At 45.1% G+C, this 20,899-nt stretch overlaps 2 protein-coding genes across 5 annotated transcripts in view; one reads left to right on the forward strand and one right to left on the reverse strand.

The window, feature by feature from the left end:
* chchd3a (coiled-coil-helix-coiled-coil-helix domain containing 3a) overlaps nucleotides 1–8,301 on the reverse strand; it is a 61,634-nt gene extending 53,333 nt beyond the window's left edge. Inside the window, exons 1-2 of one of the 4 annotated variants that reach the window (XM_031582293.2) lie at nucleotides 8,058–8,301; nucleotides 6,014–7,145 (exon numbers count right to left, since the gene is read on the reverse strand). In XM_031582293.2, the coding sequence (XP_031438153.1) occupies nucleotides 6,014–7,145; nucleotides 8,058–8,138 (1,213 nt within the window). In that variant the 5' untranslated portion in view covers nucleotides 8,139–8,301. The remainder of the gene's footprint in view (nucleotides 1–6,013; nucleotides 7,146–8,057) is intronic. The other 3 variants (XM_031582295.2, XM_031582294.1, XM_031582296.1) reach the window with 3 other exon arrangements.
* Nucleotides 8,302–11,096: 2,795 nt separating this feature from the next.
* The window catches only part of exoc4 (exocyst complex component 4), a 112,845-nt gene continuing 103,042 nt past the window's right edge, over nucleotides 11,097–20,899 (forward strand). Inside the window, exons 1-5 of the mRNA XM_012824523.3 lie at nucleotides 11,097–11,235; nucleotides 12,071–12,260; nucleotides 14,390–14,584; nucleotides 18,195–18,382; nucleotides 20,619–20,719. Of these exons, the coding sequence (XP_012679977.2) occupies nucleotides 11,156–11,235; nucleotides 12,071–12,260; nucleotides 14,390–14,584; nucleotides 18,195–18,382; nucleotides 20,619–20,719 (754 nt within the window). The 5' untranslated portion in view covers nucleotides 11,097–11,155. The remainder of the gene's footprint in view (nucleotides 11,236–12,070; nucleotides 12,261–14,389; nucleotides 14,585–18,194; nucleotides 18,383–20,618; nucleotides 20,720–20,899) is intronic.

Genomic DNA, 20,899 nt, shown 5'->3' on the forward strand with positions numbered 1-20,899 from the left:
GTGTGAATATGTGGGTTTGTCTACAGAAGTTGTACATTTGCAGCAAGACAATCATGTGTGTGTGTGTGTGTGTGTGTGTGTGTGTGTGTGTGTGTGTGTGTGTGTATATGTGTGTGTGTATGCATGCTGTGAGGTTAGTGGGGTGGGACAGCACTCTCCCCCTCCAAGGCTCCTGTGACTCATGAGGCAGACAGAGAGCCTGGGAGAGCAGCCCCAGTGGGGGCGAGAGCGAGAGCGAGGGGGTGGGAGGCCGGGGCTGCCATGCACCAGCGACCTCCATCATAAAAACATCATTATATTCAGCACTCTCTTCACTCGTACATACACAGAGTTCCACGTTTCTTGCTACTGCTATACATTTTGTTCATACATGTTCCATCACCTACATCACACTAGGTAATTATCCATGAAAGTGGACTGCAGAGGTGTGAAAGAGGTGGGTTACGCATTGCAGATGAGATTCTCATGATTCTAGTAATAGACACCAAGATTGTCTCCGATGTCACTAATGACACTGTTATACCTGTGCCTCTATACCTCCTACCCGTGCTACTCCTGCTAAAGATCTACACAGACACTCTCACTTAGGCTTGCATTAATTACAATGACTGCTTCTGTGCGACACTCAATGTTTGCATAACATCCTGTCGTGTCACAGGTGAAGAGTTATTCTGCAGCTTAGACTCATAAACAGCTTAGCCTAACTAAGAACTACAAAACAAGGAACCCAATCCACTTTGCCAATTACCTGCATCTAGGCCGAGCAGCCTTAGCCAACTCTTGTACACTTGCAGTACAGTTCTGGGATGTACAAGTCTGCTCTTAAAAAAAAAAATAAGACGACACTCTGTTCACCACCCATTTTAGCTGCAAATCCCAGAATGGCCTCATGAAGAGCATGTCTAACGCACAATAGGTCTGAGGTGTGGAGGCCCAGTGGAGGCTGCCTTTGTGACTGGAGCTTGTTACAGCCCAACATTCACAGGCCTGTGGGGTATTGCGCTTCAGGCCCTGTACGCAGTGCCCAAATAAGCCCCCATCTCGACTAATGGGCTGAATGAAGAGACCAAAGAAGAAAAGGAAAGAAGGAGAAGCAGAGAGAAAAAGAGAGAGAGAGAGAGAAAATGAAAAATAAAGAAAAAGAGTTGAGAGAAAGAGAGAGAGTGAACTGGAGAGGAAGTAAGACAAAGCAGTAGGCTGAGAAGGAGCAAGAGGGGAGTGTAGGCAGGCATGTAGGCAGGCAGAGAAAAGAGCGAGAGCGAACATCTCTAATTCCCAGAACCTGCTCTATCTATGAGCTCCACTGGAGATGAGCTCCTTGGCGGTAGCTTCCTACTGTTCCACCGCCAGCGAAGTTCACCACTGCCCCCAATAATTAACCACAGGTCCAGCACACTGGATACCTGATGTAGGGTGCACTTAAAATGACAAAGGATTAACCCTTTCCTTTGTGGGAACATCCCTCAACCAACACTGAGACATAAAGGGCAGAAAAATTCCTTTCAATTTTAAGAAGGCATAGAAGAGGTAAAGGAGAGCTGGGGATGGAGTGAAATTTGTATTGCCAAGACACCTCAAGGCCGGAGAGATATCTACTTGTTACCGTGACGATGCCCCAGCTGATAGCACACTTTCCGGCGAGGGGCTGCAGTGACATTAATCAAACAGCGGGGGCTGGGTAATAGATGCGGGGGTTGCGAGCTTTCCGCACATCTCTCTCCTGGACGTTGATGTTTGATAAAAGCGAATTAAAGATATCCGCCTGATAACCGATAGGGCTCCACAGGTAGCACATTCGATTCCAGACGACAGGAACGGGTCAATCCCATTTTTCTCAGTCAGTCCCTCCCCGGCTTTCTCTCCTCTATCTTCCTCACTCTCTACTTCACCAAAGGACACCTAAGGCCATTGGTGACACCTTTGCATTCACAGGTACATCTTTCATTGGGACATGGGTTGATCATGGGTTGATTAGACTGAAGCATCATGAGGGTTAAGGGAAGAGAAAGAAGAAGAGGAAGTGATGGAGAAGACCTGAGAGAGATGCATTCTACTATTTTTTTTAATTGGCAACCTGAATCCCTCCTTCTTTTGCAGTACTGAAAATGATGAGACTGGGGCTCCTACTTGGCTCAAACTGCCACACCTTACAAAAGCTCGCCTTTAGATGTTTTACAGTGCTTCCCTTCTCTATTTTTCTCTCTATCTTTCTCTCTCTCTCCCCCTCATTATTCATGTCTTTCACTCCTCCGCCCAGGGGCTGTTTCAGTGAGTGAACTCGGTGGATTCAGAGGTAGAAATGGCCCCTAATGCAATAAATACCATCTTGAATCTTTCAGGGGTGAGCGGGGTCACAGAAAAAAATCCAGAAGGACATTAGCAATCTCATCCCGACTCCCTCCCTACTGTGTCAATCTTGAGTGAGCCATGTAAATGTTAAAAGATTAAAAACTCATCATCCTCACACTTCTTTCCCCTCTCGCTCCCTTTTCTCTCCTTCCTGCCTTTCTTTCGTTCGCCTCGTTCTCCTGAACAGCCAGCGGAGGAACCCGGAGAGGTGCTCTCGGGGAGAAGATAATAGACACGGCGGACGGCAGGTTCTCATCAGAAGTTTCATTAACCCCGGGACCCGCTCAGAGATGGAGGGGGGGGGGGGGGGGGGGGGGAGTAGCCAGGCATAATCTGGAACATTACCACTTCCTCACGCTCCAACTTCAATACGTCTCCGCCCCCATCAGAGGACACTCCCTGGCATTTCAAACAATTCCTCTCCCTGGTTTTCCTATTCCTTCCTTTCTAAACCACACCAACTTGTGACTTCATAATAATAATACATATACCAGTACGTTAATAGTATACTTTCAGGTAAAAACAAAACAAAAAAGATCTTCAGTTCAATTGCAGGTAGCAGTCAGTGTATGGGCGATGTATCGACATTTATTAATTTAATCAAATCAAACTTTATTTGTACGGCGCATTTCATACACGGAGGCACACAAAGCACAAAGCGCCTCACAGTAGGAAAGAAAACACACAGATTTTCCAGAGATAAATAAACAGGCAATGACGTACTAACCACACTGGCACCGTAAAGGACTGCTCAGCACGATTATCGTTAAACTAAGAGACAAATGCCACCATTGTCTCACCTCCTCCTGCAGGTCTTGGCAATCATATTTAAGAAAGCTATTAAGGCGGAGGTGTGTGGGCTCTGGATATGAATATTTATAGTGCACGGGGAGTGTGGGAGGCTCAACCTTGGCCGTGTGTAATCAGCACACATGGCGACACTGGTCTGATTTAGAGACTGGCCGTGCCACGGAGAGCCTAACTTAATGCCACCACTCGTGGACACACATAATCAATGTCCCCTCATCGGGAGGGTTGCCACCTCGGGATATTGAGTTGAACCCTACTAAAACTAGGATAGGTGCACACACAAACACACACAAACACAAAACATAGGCAAAGCCAAGGTCGAACAGCTTAAAGTTTTGTGTTTACTTTTTGTTCGCTGAAGTCATGGGAATTGTGCAGAGAACTGCAATGCCCTACTTTTATCCCACGCCCAAATGATGACTAACTGTGACTTCACTTTTTCTACACAAACTGATCAACAAGCACAGACAAACCACCCATCTGCCATCATCCAAATGCTAAACGTAGTGAGTGTGAGAGAGAGAGATGATGCCAGTGATGGGATGGAGAATAACAGAGCATAATCCGCAAACACTCATTATGGAAAGCCATCTCGCTATTGCTTAACTGTCTCATTGGAGAGTTCTGATACAGGCAGCAGTGAATTCAAACTTTTTTTTTTACTTTCATCATGGTGAACAGCAGCCCTACCATAGTGATGCAATCCTGAGTCAAGGCAAGAATCGGTAAAATCCCAGACTTGCAGGGACGCAGGGAGAAAGATAACGGCTTTCACACCTATCATGGGGTGCTATATTTATATAGGGCGATATCTAAAATAGGGGCAGCAACTCGTGTCAACTCAACACTAGGAAGTTCTAATTAGCCTACTATTAAAAACCTTGTCATGAAAAAGTGTGTAGGGTATGGCACTCCCAAGATTGAGTAGAACACCATCAATACCCCATACATGCAAAAGAAAAATGAGAATTTTCCTCAACAATCAGAAAACGCTCAGTACTGTGTTGTGGTCTATGAGATGAGGGGAGGTGGGTGGAGGGTGGGGGTATGAGGATTTTGGACTCATTTATAATTCTGAGTGTCTGTATTAAAGAGCCTGAATGCGGAGGTGTGAGTTTTAATCACCACAGCCACTGCACCATAGCTTTGATTGGCCTTTCCTTAATTGCCTCTCTGATTGTGCTTGGACACGGATGGAGAAACATCGCCCACCATCACCATCAAAAGGGACGGCCTCCCACACACACACACACACACTTTCCGCTCTGTCCTTTCCATCACACACCGATAACCTTGGGCTAAGAGCCTCCACATTTAGTCCATCAGGAGAAACCTTGAGCCACGTGTACCACAAGACGTTTCGAAAGTTATTGAAAAGGTTTAAAAAGAAAAAAAAAAAAGCTTTACAATTGTGAGAAAAGGGCAAGCATGACACCTTTGCTATGCAGCTGGCTAACATTGAACCCTTAATTACAGCATCAATTCATTAACTTTATTACAAGGGAGAATTAATCGTTTCATTAATGTGGTGCTGATAGCCATGAATCATAATATAGGAAGCCATGCAATGGCAAAGCTACTTTTTCATTTCCAATGGATCAGCCTCTGCTCTGCATGACAATGCAGCAATCGAATTGTGCACATCTATTTCTGGAAAGTGGCTTTAGTGCAAAACATGACACGACTGACACTAGGTTCCAAGGAGCTTTGAAGCTAGGGCATTCATAATATACCCGATTCCCACAAACACTGAAAGACGTTTACTTGTTGCTATTATACCGCATGTTGTCGTGTGGGGATGGGAGCAATACGGCAAAGTAAGACCTTTAATCTCTCCGCTGGCGACCTTGTAACATTAACCACAACCTTCTGCCATGGCTTGAGTGGGAATGTGAGCACCTAGATTCTTATATTCAAGAAGGACAACTACATTCATTAACTACATTGATACGAGATTAAGCTGCCCCATTGATAGATTGTTTAATGTCTATGTGAAGCTATTTAACATCATCATCATTTAATCACTTTGAACCCAAAACTTTATTTTATTGGTGAGCTTATTTTGAGAAATTAAGCTTTGTTTAGGGCTATGCAGCAAACGGTGTTGCTATGGTTGCCCAGGTGCTATGATAGCTAACCAGCTAGCTAGCTATGGGAACTTTTAAATAACCTTAAATGGTTTAAATGGCATAAGTTCCATTTGCATGAAATGATAGCTAGTTATGTAGCTGACATTACAGTGCCCTTAACTATGACTGTGCCATGAATTATGGCTTTACTGTAGTCACTATATCCTAGAAATCTTTGCTGGCAGTGCTGACTGTCTCGTCTCACTGAGGTTTCTGCTCAGTGTTGAGACATATCGTTTGATGCGGGAACGAAGACACACAGAACTTTGCTGTGATTGACGATTAAGTGTGAAAGGCAATTTGTTACCGATAAAGGATTATTTTTATTTCATGGATTTTGTTTATGAAAGGGGCTATAAAGTCATACAAGAATCAAAGTAACTAAGGATGGTCTGTACTGTATTTAGGAAACATGAACTGCTTGGATGACCTTTGGTAGTTCACATACGGAGAGGCAGATTTGTGACCTTTCTCATATGTCTTAGTGTCCACTATGAGCCCGTACTGTAGTACTGTAGTGTATAACTTATCACATTTCACATCATCTTTTCAAAATCAGTGTGTCAAGTTTTATAGCATTTGTATGCGATTGTAAGTGTATATTTATGCATATTTACATATTTGACCTTGAAATTGCACAGAAAGACATTTGCTCTCAGGTTACGGCATGTAGAATACAGTTCTGGATGTATTTAGAGTAAACTGTGGGTGTGGGGTTTACTCACCTGCTGGAGGTAGCACCACAGGCTCTTCCACAGCTGGAAGAGGAACCACAGCTTCAGCAAGAGTGACTGGCTCCACAACCGTCACGGGGGCCTCAGCTTCAACAGAGTCTGGAGGTGGAGCGACAACTTCTACCGGTGGGGCAATTGGCTCGACTGGTGGAGGGGGAGCAACAACTTCGACAGGAGTTGGAGGGGCAACAACTTCAACAAGAGGTGGAGGGGCAATTTCTTCAACAGGTGGGGGTGGGGCAATTGGCTCAACTGGTGGAGGGGGAGCAACAGCTTCTGCAGTTGGTGGAGGGGCAACAACTTCGACAGGAGTTGGAGGGGCAACAACTTCAACAAGAGGTGGAGGGGCAATTATTTCAACAGGTGGGGGTGGAGCAATTGGCTCAACTGGAGGAGGGGGAGCAACAACTTCAACAAGAGGTGGAGGGGCAACAACTTCAACAAGAGGTGGAGGGGCAATTATTTCAACAGGTGGGGTTGGGGCAATTGGCTCAACTGGTGGAGAGGGAGCAACAACTTCTACAGGTGGTAGAGGAACAATTACCTCCAAAGATGGAGGTGGGGCAGCTGGCTCCACGGGTGGAGGAGCAATGATTTCCTCCACTGAAGGCGGAGGAATAACCTCCACAGGTGGAGATGCAATTACAACCTCAACAGGAGGTGGTGGTGCAACTGATTCAACAATTGGAAGGGGGAGGAGGACTGCCAGAGGTTCAGGAGGAGGAGGGGGTACAGCAGTTTCCATAGGTGGAGGCGGGGTCGCTGCTTCAGTGAGGGCTGGCAGAGTGGTCACAGGTTCGATAGGGAAGGCAGGTGCAGCTGGGGGGTGTACAGACTCTTCAAATAGTGGGGGAGGAGGGGGGGCTACCACCTCCACAGCCACTGGCTGAGGAGGAGGTGGAGGCACTTTGAGGGGTTCTGACAGTAGTGGAGGGGGCATTGAGGTAATCGGATCAAATGGAGAGGGTATTGATACAATAGTGGGTAAATGCTCAACTACAGAGCTGGAGACTGTGGGAGGTGGTGTGGGGACCACAGGTGGAGGTGAGGGGGCCTTGGGCGGGAAGCGAGCACCTAGTAGAGCTTCAGGTTCCCTCATGCGGTTGATAACATTCTCAGAGAGCTGAAAAGGGAGCAGATGGAAGTCAGTCAGGAGGGGGAATCCACCATCAAGTGTTTTCATCACACATCAAACCAGCCAGTCATATTCAACTAGCATTGTGGACTTTTGTGTAACAACTTAAGATTGAGTGCAATCATGCTCACTGAATAAGTTTAGTTACTATATGAACTGAATAGTTTTGTAGCGATGAAGATTAACGATATGTATAGACAACTAACGATAATATGTCTGTAACGCTCTAAAAAAAAAAAAACATCTCAATGTAAATAGCCAGGGTTAATATTTCATACTTCATGCTAACAAAAACCTTAAACTATTAGTAAGGTTAACACAGGTCAACACAGTAGCTCTCCAAGAGAGCGCCACATTCGTAACCCCTCTCTCTCTCTCAGACTTTGAAAGAGCTGCAACAGATAAGCCAAAAACAATGACTAAGTAGTTAATAGTTTACTGACTCCAGCTGACCAAATGATCTTGTTAGCAAGCTAGCTTCCAAATATAACAAGTTTCTAGCGGTGACAACATATTAGGTATTTAATTGGCGTTTGTGGGCTGATAACACCGCTTAAAACACCGAGGTCAAATATAGTTAATCCCTGTAAACACTTGGTATACTGAATTGGGCCACCTAATTCATTCACCATCAATTAGTACACAATGTACCCTTTGGCATGGCACGCATAGCCACAGTTAGCCACCTATCTAGATAGCTAGCTAAACGTGGCTAACACAACTAACGTAAAATTCAGTTCAATATTCAAATGGCCTATGTGTCATCATGCCTAAACATATTCAATTTCTTAAAAATGTTACTAGTAAAACTGTCGCCTTTGTTTAGATTGTGATGAACTTGGCATATTTTGTGAAACTCCGTTGTTTGTTTTTAGCACTGCTCAGGCTTCTGTCACTCACCCTGATGCCCTTCACAACCGTTATGTTTTCATTTTCGTCCGACTCAAAGGAGACACGGCGCGTACTATTATTGGCTCCCATGTCTGACCGCTGCGGCAAAAGCGATACAACCTGCGTGCAACTTTAGTTCGGTGTCATGAATGTGAAATTTGGCAGAGGGAGATTTCAGACTTCAGCCTGAACACCACGGTTAATACCGCACGCTATCGTGCTAAAGGTTCAAAAGACAAGCTTCCGCTTTGAGCCCATCCCCTTTCTGCATCTGAAGAACAAACACGTTCATTGGCCAAGTGCTTGTGACGCATGCTATGGACCGAAGTCAAATGCATAGAGTGCTGTACATAGACATATACATGTGTCTATGGTGCTGTAGGTTGGCAACTCCAAAACAACAAAGTGTATTTAATTTAATAATTTGGGCAGGTCGTCGTCAGCCGCTGTATGCACAGCTCTCTGGTAACGTTGCGTAACGTTTTAACCAAGGTTTACCCAACATATTGATATTCCTGTTTCCCATATATTCAGATTCACCATCAGCCAGTTTATGTTGTAGAAGAAGATAAAGCAGATAAATGGCAATTCTGGAAGAAAAAACAATATCCTTGACCAATGTTATAATAGTATAGTACTGATGAAGTTTATTTTTGCTAAATTATATAATAATGAACAAGACACATATAGATCACATTGTCTGTATTCTGGCCAGTTCATGTATGAACAATTTTCATTTAGTGTAGTAAAATGTAGTCTACTGGTATAGCTGTACACTTTGCTGACTGGTGCAATGAAGCATCACTGTTAGACATTTCTGTCATTTCTACAGTTATTTACCACAATGACATGCTTATGTGCCTACAGAGGCAAGAGGGTAGGATAAACATCAATTCAGTCCTATGGGTCAATGTAACATAAAATGAAGGCATGGCCTAATTCTTTTTTTTCCCCACATGTACACAAAATGTATTCCTTAATGAGAGGATGTAGGCCATGGGCCCAATTTATCAAGTCTATTTCTTTAACATTGATTGGCTTTGCTCTTCACAGTAAGAATATTTGTATATATTGTATATGCTGTACAATGGAAAGTAAAAAAAAAAAAAAAAGGTTCACATCATTGGGTTTAACATTGATTGGCTTTGCTCTTCACAGTAAGAATATTTGTATATATTGTATATGCTGTACAATGGAAAGTAAAAAAAAAAAAAAGGTTCACAATCGGCTCAATCGGCTTAAATAGACTCTGGGATAGGACATCAAGCACAACACCCATATCCCTCTGGGTGAGGATGAGACAGCAAGTCTGTGCATAATGGTAGGGCCCAGGGGTGGGGCATGCAGAACAGGCATTGTCTCTGCCATCCCTGGTGACGGCCACCATGGCTCAATCAGAATGACTGACAGGCCTATCTCCCACACTCTGTTCTGAGTGGGCATGATCAGGCTGAGTGGTGGAAACACACAGAGCAGGGTGTTTGGCCATAGGTGGGGCAGCGCATCCACCCCCAGAGGGGCTCCTTCGTCCCTTAGAGAAAATATAGGATCCTGGACGTTTTCCCATGAAGTGGATAGATCTACAGCAGCTCAGCACATCCCTGCCATTTCTGTTCTACCATCCCGGGGTGCAGATGCCACTCCCCGAACAGTGGGTTCTCCCATGACAGTAGATCCTCCGCCACATTTAGTACACCTGGCACACGTGCCGCGTGTACTGACAAGAAATGATTGCGCCGTACATCAGCAGCCTCTCCGCCAGTCTATGCAGCTGGACTGAGCGAGTTCTACCCTGCCGGTTGACATAAACCCCCTGAGGAAAGGGAGGATATTACATTCTGAAAAGCTAATTGGAGAAATGTCCTGTGTGGTGGGTATATGTCTATGTGGAAATAAGCATCCGTCAGCTCGATTGATGTGAAACAATAGTTTTCCTGAACATTGTGTATTAACATTCTGAATGTGTAATTTAAGGCCTGATGTATCACATAGAATACAAATAAAATAATTTATTTAAATTATTACATTTTTGTTTTGTATTTTGTCAAATGGTCCAATAAACACTTTTACTTAGATTTAGGATTTTCTGGCTAACATGGACTTTTCAAATCTTTGCTCCTATTTATACAAAAATCCACCAGCATGTGCTGTAAGAATAATTCTGAGGTCCCAAGGAGCGTGGTTGACCTCCTGATGAGTCCAAGTGCCACATGGTACAGTTATTTGCTGTGCTTGGTTTGCAGATAAATAGCCTTTATACTGCCATTTGGAAGGAGACAGCAGATTAGCAGCAGACCAATGGGACATTGGCTGCAGGGCAAGGTGATAAGAACTTCCAAATTAAACTTGTCGGAGAGGGTCATACCTTGGTGAGGGGAAAAATAGACCTGCACAGCCTCATGATTGTTTTCAGAGAACAAAAAGATCACACACAGTGTTATCTTGACAGTCCATGGCCACATCAATCAACATGGAAACTGCCACATCGACCCTACCTCAGAATCAATGGCTTCCTCCCTTTCTGTTTGTAACAGCAGAGATTGTCAAGAGATACAGGAGAGCTTTTCTGCAGTGTACACACCTGTGTATGTCCCAATGTTACACTACTATGTCCTTCAGCTCTTATTTGTTTCCATGTAAGAAGAGTTTATGAAGTACTACATCAAGTAATTCATATAAATTAAAATGTAATTAATCACACTTTTTCACCAATAATAATACATCTTAGATTTTGTTTTATGCCGCATAAGCCAAGGCTACATAAAAATTCAAGAGATTGGCATTCATTGCATTGACATTCACTGAGCGTATTTAGGGCTGAAGTAGGAGACATTATGTTCAGTACCTTTATTCATACATCACCCTCCGTTTCTAAAACAATGATTTTAAAATTGTATTTAATGTTTGTTTTTTTTCTGTTAGGGAACAGGTCGATAAAAATCAGAAGACACAGCCACAAAGTGCAACGCAGCGTCGCCTACAACTCCCAAAATCCTTTTTGCATTCTCAACCGTACTTGCTGTATACGCAACTGGAGTTCAGCAGCTCATTGGCTTCTGGTAGCCAAAGCTTAGGCTGTCACCTTGTTTGGGTGTTGTAGCGGAAAAATGGCAACCGAGACAGGAAGATACAGAAGCACAGTTTCTAAAGCCAAAGATCCCTCCAGTTTACTCATTTCTGTCATAAGGTGAGAGCACCGTAGTTGTTTTACACCTATTTGCCTGAGGTTCTATCAATACGTTAATACTGACGTTGTCGGGGACAAGCAGGAGCAGCCGTTTAGCCTTTTGGCTAATGTGGCCAGTCTCGTTGCTTCCTGTTGTGATAAAACATGGCTAATTTAGGTTTTTGTCGAATATTACATATAGTTTTGCATATATGGCATTTTAAAACGACTCTGTTTTTTTCAAAATATTTCACATGGCTATTCCAGAGTCTGTAGTTTTCACCGTTAGCTTGCTAAGGTTGTCTATGTCAAGCGGATGTCAGGTGGTGTCCATGGGATGACTTGAGAAAGCGTCAGTAGACAGCAGTGTTTTGAGGTTGTACTTTTCGTATGCTTTAATCTTGCTACTCGGCATATATGTATTTTTTCGCAGCTTCAGAAACACGCACAGCTTACTGTTAAAGTCCAATATCGTGTACCAAGAAACATTCTCACATGATTTGTCCGCTGTCACTAGTCCTTGAACGTCACTTACCACCCCTCCTCTGAAATGTAGGCCAAGTCTCCATTCTTCAGTTCATCACCAAATAGCCAACGTACCAAACATTTCAGACATTCGCTTTGGCAGACTTCTATCTGAAAAGTGTACTGAGAAACACAGTCAAATTCACATTTGTATTTTGTCCTAATTGCACTCCATTAACAAGAAGACTGTTGCTGGCTCTGATGTGTATAGAGAGTTTGAATTGCAGATCCAAAACTGCTGTACCTCAATAGTCCATAAGGGTCCACAGTGTAGTTTAAAAAAAAAAACACTTTAGAACTCGCCTATTTCATGTGTTCCATCATCTTTTAGAACACTGTCCAGCAGTGATGATGTGCAGGACAGAGAGACGGAGAAGAGTCGCCTGGAGGAGGCATATGAGAAATGTGACCGGGAATTGGATGAGAAGATTGTGCGCCACTATACAGAGCTGACCACGGCAATTCGCACCTACCAAAGCATAACAGAGCGAATCACCATCTCTCGCAATAAGATCAAACAGGTAAGCGGCAGATATCTCACTGTACTATTCATAGATTGGTGTGCTTGGATCGGCTTAAGCTGAGAATATGGAGTTACAGTCACTCTAGTTGTCCTCCAAAGGATTAGCCCACCCGTCCCGTATGGAAAATTGCTGTCAATACATCATACTTGGCCCCACCATGCCTGGCTTGCTCTTTTGCTTTGAGATTAATTGGACAAACAAGGGCATGGTCCGGGAATTAGGCCTCACATTAAGGCTAAATGGGAAGAAAATTCAGAAGTGGAGAAGTGTACATTTTGTAAAAGGGGGAAAACATTATCTATTAGGGGCTATCCATAAATATGATCACTTATATGGGCCTATGTGTATATCACCTACTACTGCAGATGATAATAAGTAATTAAATGGAACATGTAGCAGATGTCACTGTTATTTGATGTGTGTGTGGTGTATATTGGATCCTGTAATTGAATAGGACATGAATGTAATGCTTTAATGTCCTGGGATTGGAGATGCCAGTGTAAGATGTAGAATGATGATGCTCAGATGTTTAATCAGAGACTGAAAGCCCCACGAGAGCTCCAAGGGGGCGAAAATGAGTCTCCTCCCGAAAGATGACAGATCTGAGATCAGCCGGCTAAGACATTTCTCCAGTAATGCTTAAATCCTGTTTTACCTTATTATTCTGGTGACCATGGATTATTCCAGTGAGACTTCCACAATCTCTCTCCAAATATGCTGTATGGGAATGAAAGATATTGTTCGGGCCGGGTGGAAACGCCAACTGATAGATCGTTGGAGCTGCATGGAATTGATAGGAAGGGGAGCAGTATTGGGTCTACCTAGATATGAAAGGTGTGAATGTCAGCAGACAGGAAGGGTCTTGCTGACCATTTGTGTGTTTATGAAGGTGGCGTGACTGTGATACATTCTTGAGGGGGAGGAATTCATATGATTTGAAAGTATATGAAAACTACAAATATTCTTCATTAATAAGAAGTTGTGTAGTGCCCTTTATGTCTTTTTAAAAGTTTGTGATTTTAACCCTGAAAGGCATCAGAAATGTAAATTCTTCAAATCCTAATGGCTCTCCCCACAGGGTGTTTGTTAATTAGCAGATGGACCAGAGCAGCTTTTTTTCAATTCCTGTTTGTTTCATTTGTCTGGTGACTTTGAGACTTTATTGCAAATCATTTGCACGAATCCCAATTGTGGGCCTCTACTGGGGCCCTTAGCTGTCAACCACCCTGCCTTCCAAACAGCCATTCACGCCTCCACTGGCTTGTGAGAAAATATCAGCAACACTTGGATACAAGTGCTAAAGCCCAGACGTCTAGACGCTAGCTGGAGGGAATTGAGCCTCGCTGCCGAGCAGCTGTGTTCTGACGGGGAGTGCAGGGAGGGCAGGGGGAGGACTGACGTCACTCTGCTGTGGTGGCTAGTTCTCTGATGGCTGGTCCCGGAGGCCTGCTCTCTCCATCATCAGAGGTGTCAGAGGCACCCCAGCATCCTCCTCTCCCCATGCTCCCTGATCTGGAGACATCGGCTCGGGCCAGCGAGCTCTGTCAGCTGAGAAAAACCCAGGGACTAGCACTCCGCTCACTTGGCTCTAAATGCACATCATTATTGAATGCGTACACAGAAGCAGCTTGCTAGCTGTGTGTGTCTGTGTATGTCTGTCTGTGAGTGTACACATGGGTGCATGTGTGTACAACATGTTCACTGCCAATAACTGAGATTATCTGAAGGCCGTCCATCCAGTCTTGGTGGGCCATTTTGTAAATTGGCTAATATGAATGGCAAATGAGGTTGGATTATGGTGTCACTGGTTTTGTTAAAAGTTGTATTGCTTGTAGTCATCAGAAGCTAACTTTTCAGACAATCATGAAATCCCTAACTTGATACTTGTGAAAAGGCTTCTCTGTGCATTCTGTACCGTACTGTACTGTTTTAACATGTTCTGTTGGCCCTTGTTGGTTCAGAAACAAAGGAGTTGTGACTTTGAATGCTACTGTTACTGAATTCAGCAGGTGGCATTGCAAAGCTGCTGATTCAGGACGTCCTGTTAATCATTCTCCATATGAGACGCAGTGCTCTGCTTCTTTTGGCTGCTGTGTCACGTGTTAGTGTGTGTGTGCTGCCTACAGGTGAAGGAGAACTTGTTGTCCTGTAAGATGCTGCTGCACTGCAAGCGAGATGAGCTGCGGAAGCTGTGGATCGAGGGCATCGAGCACAAGCACGTGCTCGACCTGCTGGACGAGATCGAGAACATCAAGCAGGTGCCCCAGAAGCTGGAGGCCTTCATGGCCAGCAAGCACTACCTGCACGCCACTGACATGCTGGTGAGTCCATCTGTGTGTTTGTGGGGGTGTGTGTGTGTGTGTGTGTATTTGAGTGTTTGAAGCTGACGATTTCATGAAGTGACTAGGATGCTGAAGATGTATCCTAATCATCTTCAGCCTATCATGTTGTGTATTGTTTGATATACGTGATAAATCGATTTGTTTTTGAAGAGTTGGGGAGGATTGTGTGCAAAATGAACTTTTAGGATATTGAGGGTATGTTTGCATGCATGCAAATATGTCTTGTAAGTTTCTGCAGTGTTATGCACATGTCTTTTTTTACATACACATCTAGTATGTTTATAGTGGACGTGAATGCAACATGTGGGAAAAGATTACTTTTTAATTGCGGAGTGTCTGGTTTGCCATGAATCACCTAGAAGCTTGGTGATTAAGTAGCTCATTACTGAGGCAGAGCTAGGGAGACACTCGCCCACACTATTGCCCTTTACATCACGGGGAGTTAGGGTGGCTGGTGGCTGTGTGATGCTCGGCAAAGCGGCCCCACAAACTTCATCAAAGCAAGGAAGGAGTAACTCCAGGTGCGCTCTGCTCTGCTGCGCTTTGATGTACATTTTTCGGTTCGTCGTGGGGGGCCGTCACGGGGGGGGGGTTGGGGTCTTTGGGGAGTTTCTCACCATGGGTTCCTATTCCTCGCACAGACCTGCACCTCCTGATAGAGCCAGGTCATTAATTAGCTGGTTAGAGATGCCCTTAGAGTCCGCCTGGTCAGAGAAGCAGAGCCTGGGTTTTCAAGCCTTCCGGGGGGTGGAGTCCCCCCCCCCCCCCATCTCACCTTTTTTTCAAGTAGTGTGCAAAAAGGCAAGCGGCTGACGGATTCAGTGAGTGTAGCAAAACATACCTGAAGCTTCAGATTTGTCTGCACAGAGGTTGCCAATGTCCATTACCATACAGAAGTTGTTTCAATTTGCATCTTGATTACAGTTACCCTGTACCTGTCTTCAGTTTTCTCCCAGCACACACACACACACACATACGCACACACACACACACAACTGTGCTGTGCTGTGCTGTGTGCTAACTCTATCCTGTTTCTGTCACTCTAGTAAGACTGATGTTTTCATTCCAGACGCGCTGTCACTCATTACCGTACTCATCTGTCAGATTTATGTCTCCTCTCATTTATAGCTCGCTCTTTCCATCCCTGTCTTTCAGCTGCACCCCCCCCCCCCACACACACACACACACACCACCACCACCACCCCATTGTTGTTGTTTTCCTGTCTATCCTCCTCTCCTTCCCTCCCTCCATTCCATTTCCAGTATAATATTCTCTGTGCCACTCACAGTAGAGGATTGAGGTGTTGGTTTGTTCAAATGCCTGCCATGTACAGAAGGCAGGTGGCATAGTTGTGGGCACAGGACCAGAGCCAGTCAAAGCTTATGCTGTTTGTTTATAAACACATTCAAGGCCTGAAGCAGCACATCTAGAGGCCATTACCAGCACGAGCCCTCATCACTCTCCCGACTCAGTTAGCGGCCTGTCTGCTCTCACCGCTCCTCTCCTGTGCTCCTCTCCTGTGCTCCTTCCTTCGCTCGCCTCCCCCTCCTTTCCTGTCCTCTCTCTCGCTCGCTCGCCCACATGTGGCCAACCACCCTGTAGGAGCGCAGCATGCATCAGCGAGGCCAGTGACAGCCTGTCAGAAAGCACACTCCAAGCCTCTCTCTGGTTCTCCCTATCTGTCTCTCTCACACACACCCTCTGGCTGCATCTCTCCTTCTCCCATCTCTATCTCTCTCTGTCTCTCCTCCCTCTCTCTCTTTCTCTCTTTCTCTCTGTCTCTCCTCCCTCTTTCTCTCCCTCTTTCTCCTTTCCCTTGGAGATTCCCTCTGGCTCAGTCATGCTGATGAGGCCCTTCTAATGCACAGGAGGCTCCATGTCCTTGATTAGCTTGACAGGCTGGTGTCCCTAACGATGTTAACCAGCCCATCCTCTGTCAGCTCTGGACCCCACTGGTAATGAGACTCCCAGACAGCGGTTTATGTGCTTTTTTTATTCATTCTTACGCACACAGGTTCACAGATTCACACACACACACACACACATGCATGTTCAGATACTTACGTCTATTCACACACTTTCATCAGCAAACATGTAATTTGCACATTCACAAATATTCAGATCCATTTGCTCATGCACATGCACATGCACACACACACACACACACGCATAAGCACACACACACTAACACACACACACACACATACACACACACACACACACACACACACACACACACACACACACACACACGTGCAAGCAAACGATTTTTCACTCACCCAGTCATTCACTCATGTCGTTATCACAGAGTTATTTTATTAGCCGGAAGGGCTAATCATACACTGTGGCGGGGTGTCTCTGTGAGTGCCCACCCACACTTGCATGAACCCTCACTTGACCCCAGCACAACCCCCCCCCCCCCCCCCCCTACACACACACACACACCCATCCCTGCGGTCTGTCCGGAGGACGCGCAGAGAGGCTGTGATGGCTCCCCAGAGCGCTATCATCTGGCCATGAGCGGCCGCTTATAAAAAAAAAAAAACATTAATTTACTGCCGTTGAGATTCATTAAATACAAACATGCAATAACTTCCAGGGGCGAGGAAGGGGGAGAGAGGGGAAGAGAGTTGGGTGGACAGAGACAACAGAGGCAAATGGAGAAGAAGAGAGTCAGTGGCAAAAGGGAGGTTGAATGAGTATGATGTAGAATTAATGGAGATTTCTACAGCAAACAATCAACTAAATACTCAGCTGGACTTGATTGATCCATTATGGCCACACGACTTTACATGGTCAAACTCTCCTGATCTTTACGTCTTACCCCTTGTTTCACCCCAAGCCTGTGAGTTCCTTGTAGAACTGCATGGACCTCTGAGGTAGCCTGCTTGTTTGAGCTCATAACAGGGCCACTCAGCATGGCAGTGGTGGAGGAGTGTGATTGTTTTTGAGCTGTTTGGGTTCTTGTCCCCTCTAATGGATTTCCCTCACCTATCTCTTTCTCTGCGTGAGACGAGATGATGTGAGAAGGGGCCCTGGCTCCAGCCAATTTACTGCTGAAATAATCTCCCCACCAAACCCCTCTCCTTATTTATTCAAACGCATTAGCTTCCGGTGTGGCAAATATTTGTTTCCTAAGTCTGCAACTTTTTAATGGCCGTAGAGATGTTATTTGTGCAGGACGAGTGGCCCTGTGTGCTCCAGCCATTATACACACACAGCACCTGCATCATGAATCTTAAATAACATATCCTACACAGCACTACTTCTCTGTGTGTTCTCAATCAGTTTCCAGCAGAGACACACAGACTCGTGTAATGCAGTGTTGATGTGAACCGTTCCACTGACTTGCGATATTCTGGATAGGCTGGGATATCTTGCTGTTTGCACTTAGCCATTTAAACGTGCCTGGCTTGACTAGTACCATTATGAGGATTTTTGTGTGTGTTTTTTTTTGTTGTATAATCCACATAAGGAAGGGGTTCATAGTGCTGTGTTGGGGCGCATAGATATGTGTAACCGTGCGAGGAGCTGCCCGCAGGCGTGATTAACGTTGTTGTGCAACCCCCCCCCCCTCCCCGTGCACAGGTGTCTGCCGTGGACTCCCTGGAGGGCCCGCTGCTGCAGGTGGAGGGCCTGAGCGACCTGCGTCTGGAGCTGCACATGCGCAAGCTCAACATCCACCTGGTGCTGATTGACGAGCTGCACCGCCACCTCTACATCAAGTCCACCAGCCGCGTGGGCCACAAGAACAAGGACAAGGCGCGCACTGCTGGGTGAGTCTCTTTCTGCGCGCCACAGTTTGTGTTCTTTTCATCGCTTACTTTATCTTGATGGTTAAAAGTAGAACACAGTTAACCGCTCCCAAGTCACGAGGAGAATAAATGTCATTGAAAAATAGAAGGGCCTGCCAAGTAATGAAAATGTAAATGTAGCTAAAGGTTTTAATTGCACAACACTGGGCTCCCATCCAAAGTGCTGACTAGGTGCCAGCTAATGCTAAAAATGGAGAAATGTAATGTAAATTGCAAGTCTCCTCTGTCATGTTTGATAGAGTATAACTGTGAAAGTGTTGAAACTGAAGCCATTGGCTCTGTGGTTGTGCAGCTGAAACACACTGAGCTAACACCACTAAGATTGGGAGCTCCTGTCATACTGAAAGACAAAAATAACTATTTGAAAAGAAAGTACGCCTGTGAAGAAAAACAAATTAAGCTGTTAGCGTGGAATGGTTCATGGGTAGTAGATTTTAACAGTGCAAAATGTCCATGATTAAATTAGTGTTATAACATATCGCCCACATTCTTTATAGAAGACAATGCATCTGTAAAGACTAATGATCTGTGAATTGTTTTCTGTTAAGTAATGCCGTGAATCGGACAGAATTCAGGAAAAAGAAGAACCCTGCTCATTGAGTTCCTTTATTGCTGTAGTAGTTCATTGTCAATGTTGAAATATAGTCACTGTCAAGATGCTGAGGTGTTTCATCAATGGCACAGGAGTAATTGATGTGTTATACCCAGACACTGCACCTGTAAGCCCATTCTGCCACTGTGTTCTGTGATTATGGATATCTGCTAGACTGCCGGTCCAGGTCTCTGTCTCCGTGACTCAGCCCCTGGTCGGTTATTAATAAGGGCAGGGAAGAATGGCAGACAGAATAATTGATTAGGCTAATTAAGATACTCGCGGAGAGAGAGGCTGGCAAGATATCTCTCCCCATGAAAGACTATCAGGAAGTTGAGCTGTGCCATCACTGGGGAGCAACGGAGGAACAAGTGGATAACAGTTTCTATCGAGTAAACTCCAGCTTTTTTCATCGGGGCATCTAATGTTGAAGCTCCACCACACTCCTCTCTGTTGTTGCTCTTGTCACCAGCCAGCACAGAGTTTAGTTGTAAAACGCTGTTATCTTGAACATGACAGGCTATTAGTTGGCCATTTCTGTCGATGAAGACTTCATAATTGATCCTAATGTTTTAATGATGGGCTTGGCTCAAACGGAGCGCGGGAAAGATTGAGGCTTTGGGCTGCTTTCCCATCTGGCACTAAAAGGGGGACTTTTCATTAGCGTACTCTGGTAGACTAAGCAGCCTGCTGACCTAATAGATGTCTTTTCATTTATTTTTGTCTCGCACCTTTTAAAACCCAAAAAGATTGTGCATCTCTATTGAGAACTTTCCATTCTGCAGGACGGACGATTAGAGGCATATTAAATTGGAATCCCTCTGCTCCTCTCTCACGTTCTATTAAACGAAACAGGGATGCACTTTTCCTGACTTACGGTTTCGTGCTAAACGACAGAAGAGGGGACCAGTGTGGTCTTCGCCACGCTTCCTCCACTTAGCGCAAACAGAGATAATGTATAAAGAGGGACCTGTGTTGAAAGGGACCTGAGACGAATAGTAATAGCTGCGGAGCTTTCCCCTCCGCTAGGGGATTAGCGTTAGCATGGCACGGCGCCGGGCAGCTGCATCAGCAGTGCTATGCTAATTTATTTATTTGCCCCTACACAACTGCAAAACGCATTAGGCTAATGCAGGTCATTGACCTTTCCCTGAATCTGAAGGCTGATATGTGTTTTTTTTTTTTTTCAGGCTGCATTTGATCCTAGATCACAGGGGTGGTGTTTTGTGTGTGTGTGTGGTTTTTATTATTCCTACATGGCGGTGTTTACAAGCGCTAGCAATTACCCTCACACTCCTTCATGGGGAAAGTGATTTATTACCATGGGTCATAAAGTGACGTGGTTATTTATGTTTTATATGCACAACACACTTTCTACACTGCAGTACACAATCACACACTGTTTACACATGCCTTTATGTACTTGTTTAGGGTTTGTATATATGTATGTAAGTGAATGTGTGTGTGTCTCTGTGTGTGGACCCAGTACTTTCATCACAGTTGAAATAGTACCACTGTGAAGATACCAGAAGTGTGATTGCAATGATGGTGACGACGACGATGATGGTGGTGGTGATGGTTTTTGCTGTCTTCCTCTTCCTGCAGATCTGCTACCAAAGACACGTCTATTTTGGATGTCAGCACCCTGTCCACCCCACGCAAGCTCACCGACACATCCCAGTTCAGCACTCCAGGGAGCTCCAGCAGTAAGTCCAAATAAACACGGATTAGCCATGACAATGAGCTCGAGAGGGACTGCGAGTGCGAAGGGAACCGAAGAGAGACCGAGAGCAAGTTTTGTGAGAGATCATGGCAGAGTGACACCAAGTCAGGGAGGGGAAAGGGTGTGAGGAAGAGGGAGAGAGGGAGGTAGGGAAAGAGGGAAG

Source organism: Clupea harengus, chromosome 16 (genome assembly GCF_900700415.2).
Source record: "Clupea harengus chromosome 16, Ch_v2.0.2, whole genome shotgun sequence".
In the NCBI taxonomy this organism is placed as follows: Eukaryota; Metazoa; Chordata; class Actinopteri; order Clupeiformes; family Clupeidae; genus Clupea; species Clupea harengus.